We start from the raw sequence: 8,495 nt of genomic DNA on the forward strand, positions 1-8,495 counted from the left end.
ATCAGTCAGAACTAAGAGCCAGCTATAATATCTTTACACAGACATGACTTGAAAAAGCAGCAGCGTTGAAGAATAATGAGGTCCATGGCATTACATGGTCATATCTTTTTTCTGCCCTTTTTGTGTGGGCAAAAATTGGTGAACTTCATCAAATAAATCCTGGCTTCGCTCTGAGCATAACGAAAGAGCTCCATCTAGCCCATTTGTGCAGACATGACGTCCTTGTGCAGTAAAACTCTGCAACTTCTCTGGCCGTGGTGGTGCATGGAATGGCACCTTTCTCCTTCAGTGATATCTTTCAAAAGTTTCTCTCATTGATGAAGAGAGCTTTGAGTAGGTAATGCATTAATTGCTCCATTAGGGGGAGGAGACAGTTCCCCAATGCCATGACTCATACAGCTATGGCCCAACTGCTCTGATCAAAAGAAGCGCATACAGGCTCAGGATCTCATCAATGCGTAAATGGAGCCCCTCTGACTCATCGATTTATGCCTGTGTGTTAGATCCCACTAATGCTGTTTTGGCTATTATCCCATTGCTCCGTGAGAAAGGGTCTTTGGAAGGGGAGCAGGACTGCGCAATGAGTGCTTTAGTCACACCGATCAGCCACATATTACAAAGGCCGAGATGCGCATTTCAAATGGGGGCTTGCTGCGAGGGGATGCAGGTTTCTGTGTGAAGGAGTGAGGGGATGCGAACTGTTGTGTGATCAGCTTATATCTTATTGCTCCCATGACACCTTCCATAGTTATTTCACGCAAAGGTCAAGCATTTACCGATCAACCTAGGGCACGGTGTTGATGTAAACAGGCGGGTGGACACAAAATGACGTCCCTGCCTCTGGTTTATACGATCAAACCCAGCGTGCTCGACGGAGAATCTCGTACTGCATAAGGTCACCTCATTGACCTTCAGAGGAAAAACGTAAAATGACCAGCGTAAAAGTGACAGCCTTTACCAGAGAATGGAATGACAGAACAAAAAGGATGTGCCACAGTCAGAGACCACTCTTCATTTATTACATTTTCAGTCAAGATCATTAAAGTTATTCATTATATTATCACAGGAAAAACAGACGCAAACATGCATTTAACATAAAAAATGCACAGAAGCCTCAACAACTGAATAAAAAACTTTTTCAGTGTTTTGTCCACACTTTGCCTTTAGCACAGCTTTCTTTTCAAAAGACTTGCTTCCAGCTTTATAAACAAATCTGCATTTTTCAACATTTTCCATGCTTCCAACATTCAGTCTCAAACGTTGGTCGCGTTTTCTGATTTTCATGATCCTAGTAATTCCAAACATATTCAATGATGTTGAGACCTGGGCTCTGGGGTGGCCAGTTCATTGCTCTGAGAACATCAACAGCTTCTTCCTTTTATTGGCAAATGTTCTCCTCAGAAGTGCCTCCTGTGAAACGGCTAAACCTGCACTTAATGGCTGCTTTGACTGGAAATTAAACAAACGACAGATGGTCTCCGAGTTTTGCACAGTGCTGTAGCTTGTCAGTAACTGAACATAACGACTCGAAAGGACAGGTTTGTCTAAGCCTGTATTGAATAAATATAAAATCAGGAAGCATACAGAGCGTTCAGTTATTTTGCTGTTTAAAAGCTGCAGCTCAGCTGCCAGAGAGCAATCCTATTTATAGCACTGTAACCTTCCAGCACTGAGCTCTGCCTCTGCATCTATTCAAACTTGAGGCATAAAAGAGATGGTTCCTCGCTCCCTCTGCGGTGCGGGCACGGGGGCACGTGAACATCACTGTCGTATGAAAGGAAAGAGTGAGAACTGGAAAAGTTCACCCAAAAGAGATGCTTCTGGGCAAAGCACGAGAGGATATGTGGAACTATTCCCTTTTCTGGCTTTGGTGTCCATGGGCAATTCGCCGTGAGCCAGTGAACTGCCTCTGTGCCTCACAAAGACTCTCCATGGAAACCATGTGCAACAGAAACAATGCACCTTGCCAGGTTGACGTCAGCCGTCTGGCCACGTAGTGTGACAATGTCATGGGCTGGGCTCAGGCCGATTGCTTTCCTACTATTAAGTGCTTGCTGAATTTTTTCTGGCAACCCTATCTTGATTTTATATGAAACAAGACGAGCTCTAGAGTCACTGTGCATCATGGGACGTCCTGAGGTTGCACGTACCTGGAAACAACTAGAAAGCTTCTCTAATCGTTGTTGGGTTTGAGCTTTGAGCGCTTGTTCTAAAAATCCTCCTGAAATGCCATGGCACCACTCTTTATTATTTATGGCAACATTACCGAACTTCTAAAGGGAAACACTGTGACACCTGAAGGACGTTTTTCAAAGAACATGACAAAACTTGTTTGAATGGCTGTGGAAGATTTTTGGCATTTAATGCAGAACTCAATTAAACTGAAGAAAGACCTTGTAGGAAGGTATTGATTTATTCTTTTGAACATACCTCCATTCTGGAACAAAATGACTGCACTGTATAATCATTGTTCGATTACATTAAATTCTTTTGTCTGCACATTCTGGAACACAACACAGCCCGTGGCAATTCACACCTGAGGATTGACTTGTCACATTAAACTGGCTTGAAAAGGGAGATATTTCTGTAATATATCCATTTTGTAGAAAGACATATTTATAAAAGTACCTCGAAACATCATTGTAAAAATAGTCCCTTCAGCAAGACCTTATTCTCTGACATACAGTGAGCGCACTGTATACATACAGTGTAATTAAACAATTAGTCAATCACAGATAGTTTCTTAAAACAATTAATGGCACATGTTTAGTCATTTGATATTACGAACACTGGATCTGCAGACCAGTCAGTACTGTTCAGCCATTATGACCACAGTCAGAGCTGACCAGCCTGTGAAAGGATGGCTGCCCTGTCCCCTGCCCGTGCTGTCATTGTATTGTTCCCAGATGTAGCCAGTTTCCTGGTACTGTTTGTAAACATTACTAATGACATTAGTCCTGAGCTCCTGATAGATGGCAGCAGCCTCCTCCTTGTAAGGTCCCTCAATGCTGCCATAGTGGTGCAGTGCCCTTATTGCCAGGTAGTTGATGTTGATCCAAATAGCTCCACGCCAGTATGGGGCATCGTGCTCCGTGTTGCGCTTCATATAGAGAGGATCTGCACGAGAAAGTGAGCGCAAGCCATAGGGTGTCCACAAGCGATCAGGATCTCGAATGTCCCGCAAGATATGCTGCAGTTTGGGGGAGTCAGGCGTCAGTACGTGAAGCAGGAAAGGGAAAAGGCTAACATAGCCAAGAGCATTCACATACTGAAGTTTAGGGGCTTTGCGCACATAGCGCACCAGGCGTGCCACTGGGAACTGGTGCCTTGGCTGTCCAGGAGGCACAAAGATTTTCTCTTGCTGCAGCGACACGGCTTGGGTATGGTTGCCGTAGTCACAAAAGGCACGGTGCTGCTCGGACCAGTGAAGCTCATTCAGAAGGTTGTTGTCACCAAGAGTCAGGTGGGTGCGCTGGTACTCCTCATGAGGCTCGCCAAGCAGTCGGGCCATGCTTGCCATGACCCCCGATGCTAGCACCATCCAGCAGTGCAAGTCAACATGCCTCTCATCTGCAGAAGGGTGCGAGGCACGGGGGTAGTCATCCAGCCCAGACGTCAAGGTCTTGGGGTTCAGGAAAAGGTTGGTGTCCTTGTCCCTACCTCGCCAACGGTAGGAGTTGGGCAAAGGACCGACTTGAGAGGTGTTGTACCATTCAAACCATGTCTGCAGTCTGGGGTACAGCCTTCGGAGGAAAGGTAGAGTGTCCTCTTTAAGCGGAGTATATGGGTGGGTCTCCAGCTGCTCAACAAGCTTCTCCAAGACCAGGAAGAGCGTAGGGGGGTTGGCGTTCTCATTATGCTGCACCACAAACTCTGCTGGGACCTTGCTGCGTGCCTCGTCACCCAAGACCAGCTCACGTGGGATCCATCCCTCCACATTGATTAGGTCCAGCCAGTGTGCTAAAGTCTCACGTGTGACTTGTGGGTCCCACTTACTGAGGAGGAGCTGGTGGAAGCCTTCATCCCAGAGGAAGCCTCTTGGGAAAAAGGAACGGGAGGGCACTGCAGTAAACAAGGCACCCTCAGGATAAAGCAATGGGTGCTCATTATAAACGGACTGCACCACAGACTGCCCAAAGAAATATCCCATGCCACCAAGCATGTTACTTAAAGCAGCCTTGCTAAACTTCACCTGGGCTGGAGTGAAGCCCTTAGCTTGAAGCCCAAAAGTCCTTTCAAACTTCTCATCAAAAGTTACCTTCCACTTCTCCAGCTCCTCAGTCAGCACTGAGCCCACAAGTTGGTTGGGACGATCATGAAAGCTTCCACTCTCAAACAAAACTTCAATCTGGAAGGGGGTCTGGACGGTAACTTGGTGAACAAGAAAGTCTCTCTCTATGCGGTTATCCTTCTGCTGTTGTTGGTGAGGAGGGGGTTTGTAGGTATCCACTGCAATGTAAGGCCTTCTCTCACCAGAGGGAGGATGGAAAACAAACCTGCGATTCAGGCTGTTCTTCACTATGTCAGTCAGCCTGTCCAGACCAGGACTCAGTGTCTGCAAATAATTGTAGCTGAGAAAAAAAAAGACAGAGCAAGGCTTGTTAAAATAAACATGATTGTCCTCTGCTGTCTTTTCCCTTTAATCCACCGGTTTCTGGTCCAATTGGACCTTGCAGTCAGGCCATCTATCTGGCTGACAAAAAATTATCACCTGACACTACACAGATCATTACTTCAACTGATGGACAAAGCAGCCTACAGCCTATGGTAAAAGAAATGGAGAACTACTTCATAGAGTCAGTAGTTTCAGAATTATAGCTTCATTTTTAGTTTAGTTTTTTTTTGTTTTTGTTACTCAAGCCTGCACATTATGTAAGTGTTCTAATTTGTACAAATTACAAAAGGTCTTCACTGACGGGTTGACAGGTCTTGCTGATGTGGTTGAAGGCACAGTATAACTCAGTAAGAAATAGAAAAAAATTAAAATTTCTCCGTGTAGCCAAACACTCAGGTTAGTCACTTCAGACAACGGCGTTGTGCCTAGCAGAATTTGGCTCTCCTTTGCATGCATGCACATCACTCGGGCATAAAGATGCTGTTACATTTGTCACTTCTGTTGTTTCCATATTTTGACATACATATTTAGTTAGAAAAGCCAAATTACAAAAACACCTTTTGTCTAAAGTGGCTGCCTGCAGCATTCTGATTCACATGAAGGTTTGTTCATTTTTATAGGTTACTTAAAGTCATTCATGTCAAGACGTCAGTGTGATGTTAGTGAAGACTTTTATGTTTGAGTGGGTTGAGAATATTTTTGGGAAAGTATTTGTGGGAAAATATTTAGTGACTACGAACATCTAGTGTTTGCAATGATGGCATCCAGCGCTAAACTAAATAAGTACAATTTGGACACCAAACATCCTTCTTGTGTAATTGTTTTTTCCCTCAAACCATTTTTAATTTAATTCAATGAGTCACTTTCATGCTGATTTCTTGTATGATCAGCTGACAGATCGGTTTTAGCATGAGCATATTTTTTTAAAACAAAAGTTAACATACACCTAACTAATCTGACCCTGAAATGCCTTCTACATGTCAATGACAGAATATAGAGATGCAGTTTGTGCACGTGCCTATAGTCATGTGAAAAGAACATTGCTTGCTATCGGCTGAAGTACCTGGCGTATTTGTCACTAGCAGCCCCTCCTGCAGTCGGTTTGCGGAAAGTGATCTTGAAGTTTCCAAGCTCCTCTGAAGTTCCGGTAACGGAGCTCAGGCGAGTCCTCTCCTCCACGTGAGCCTGCAGGGAGCCCTGACTATCTGTGGCCACGTAGAACATCAGGGAAACGACTGGAGCTTGAGGGGCAGAGCTCTGGGAAGAGTCACGGAGAGAGAGCATGAATAAAACCAGTAAATGACAAGAAGTCAAATTCCAAACTAGGTTGCACACACGACATGACCTTGAAGCAGGGCACAGACGCAAATGCTCCAGCTAAATTACAAAATTAAATTCTTCAAATGGGCTTACGTGCTGTTTGGCTGTGATCCTCCATGTCCAGTCACCACCGTGTTCACCTCCCATTCGTTTCACAAATTCTGTCGTGAGGGTGAAATCACTGTCATGAATCTCCTGGACACCAAAGTTGAGCCCATCATGCATCAGCCAGCCATAGCCCTGCAAATGGTCTCCCTGCTCACATGTGTGCCTAAGGTTCACGTCCACCTCAGAGAACTGACGCATCCACATCAACCCTGAGGAACCACAAACAGAGACACAAACACACTGCTGTTGAACTGGGTACAAAACCAGGCAGTATTATTTGCATGATAATGTATGCAAATTAAACAGGGAAGGGTACGAAAAAGTAAGGGAAGAAGAACTGAGCTGTAAATGTTTAAAAATTTTGGATATAAATACCATACCTGTGACAACAGACTTTGGGCTTCTTGTTTTCATGCCAAAGTACACCTGGGGTCGATACGTGCCCCAGTACCGCTGAGGAGACACAGCAGCACTGGTGCTATTGGAATCTAAGACCCGTGGAGCATAGTGAGGAGTCACTACTCTCTTGGCCAAGGCTGAGCGCATGTAAAGGGCATAAAAGAACCAGACAAGGCTGAAAATGCACAAGCCAATGGATACATTGATGAACACTTTTCCAATGTCCGTCTTCTTTTTCTTTTCCTTGCGGCCTGGGACCGGGGGTTTCTCCTCCTTCCGTGTATGAGGCACTCCATCACCTGTCACATTCCTCTTCCTTTGCCTTCCCATCCTTCCCTGACCTGTCTGAGATTGAATTGTAGAGCTTGGTTAAGAATTGGGGAGCTACCAGTTCAGATGCATGGGAAAGCAGCAGAAGACTACGTTTTGAGTGAATGAACAGGCAACATGTTATTACTGAAATGTGACATTTTCAGTGCATGATTCAACACAATTTCACAAATGTGCAACTGATATTCCAGTAAAAGACAGGACTCATATCTCTTCTATCATTTTAATTGGAAAAATGCTGAAAATAAACATCCAAAACATCAAGCGTAAGATGGGTGTCAAAATGAGCCTTAAACAAACCTGCTCAACTGAGGTTCTGTCCACTAGAGGGAGCAATATGAATGGCCATTTTACTCAAGGTACCTTATTGCAGGTGTACCTAAAAGTACGTGTAATTTTTACATTACCACTGCAAATGGCAGGATGGCAGGGAAATTATTGACTTGTGTAATTCTTGCCAGGTATGTTACGCAATCTTTAAGAATAGTGGCCCGATTCTTGACACACATCAGAAAAGCTGGTATGGACGACTGCATGATTATATATGTACATAAGACAGAGCAGCAGGTCCCCAAGACTTTGGGTCAAATACTATTGCATTAAAGCTTGTGACACTGTGACCAACACACTGGAGTACAACACATGCTGCTTAAATTAAGGCCACTGTACAGTGATGGTGCCCTAATTTACTTCTAAACACCGACAAAGGGTGACGTGTAATATGAGAAATCAATGGTGAATCTAGGGCACTTAGCCTTTGATTAACCTGTGTGCTTTTCTTTGTACATAAATTAACCTCCTCCAAACATGACAGGCCACACCAGGGTTTCCCAATGAATGATTTTCCTCAGGTGCAGAGAAACGAAGGGTTAGTGCCTGTTGGCTACGCCTGGGAGACCTTACAGCAATTAAGCTTGAGCTGGCTTCCTGCTCCCATTCTTCCGTTCCACCTTAAATGGCGCAGCGGCTACGTTCTGGCACCTATTCAGGCCTGAGGCGCCATAATGTAACTCATGTACCATTTAAGGTGGAACGGAAAATTTAAAATCGGAAGCTGTGCCTCCTTGTCCCACTTCACCCCGCACGTTATAGCGCTTCCCCTGCTCGAACACTCAACGAGGGGCTTATTAACGAGTCACTGAGTTGAATCAGGTGTGCTGAAGTAAGGCAGCGCTGGGGAACTGCTTCATAATAAGCAAGTGCGGCTGTGGCGAGCTAACGCTAACCTAGCTAGCTACGATAACCTAACTGGACGTTCTCAAAACGAATGTGTGACAAGAAACAACCTCCCGCTACAAAAGGTAGCTAACACCTGTCTGTCGAAAACATAGACCTAATCCTAATTTTACAACACATTCGGTGCATAAACGGGCAACATATGTCACGTAGATCGCTATGGCTGCTAGCTCGCTAAGCTAACAGCTGAATGAATGGCTTTCCGTAGCCTAGTCCAGCGAGGCTAAATCAGCCTCTGGGGTTTTATCCGAGTATGTGGTCCGTCACAAGAACGGTCGTTCGCAGGAATCGCTTCATAAGGTGGTGCCAGTAAAACTGCTGGCTAGCCGAGCGGGTCGTTACCTTAAGGACGTGTCAGTTTTCGGCTGAGCATCACTGCCTGGACCCTTCTTCCTGACTGACTGGTTGGTGTATAGCCCGCACACACGGGGCTGTGTTCCCAACGGCGGAGTGGTGCACTCGCTCACTACGCCTTAAAGATCGGACA

General features: G+C 45.2%; 1 protein-coding gene across 2 annotated transcripts; it reads right to left on the reverse strand.

Moving 5' to 3' along the window:
- Window positions 1-997: 997 nt before the first annotated feature.
- On the reverse strand, window positions 998-8,495 carry mogs (mannosyl-oligosaccharide glucosidase). 2 transcript variants are annotated; one of them, XM_017709481.2, is made up of 5 exons: window positions 8,351-8,495; window positions 6,424-6,787; window positions 6,029-6,252; window positions 5,679-5,872; window positions 998-4,571 (listed from the first exon to the last, which is right to left on the reverse strand). In XM_017709481.2, the coding sequence occupies exons 2-5, from the start codon at window positions 6,770-6,772 to the stop codon at window positions 2,807-2,809; spliced, it is 2,532 nt and encodes an 843-aa protein (XP_017564970.2). In that variant the 5' UTR covers window positions 6,773-6,787; window positions 8,351-8,495; the 3' UTR covers window positions 998-2,806. The 2 variants fall into 2 exon arrangements, with proteins under 2 accessions (XP_017564970.2, XP_037388946.1); XM_037533049.1 differs by lacking the exon at window positions 8,351-8,495 and adding an exon at window positions 7,073-7,411.

This window comes from Pygocentrus nattereri, chromosome 22, assembly GCF_015220715.1.
Source record: "Pygocentrus nattereri isolate fPygNat1 chromosome 22, fPygNat1.pri, whole genome shotgun sequence".
Lineage (NCBI taxonomy): Eukaryota > Metazoa > Chordata > Actinopteri > Characiformes > Serrasalmidae > Pygocentrus > Pygocentrus nattereri.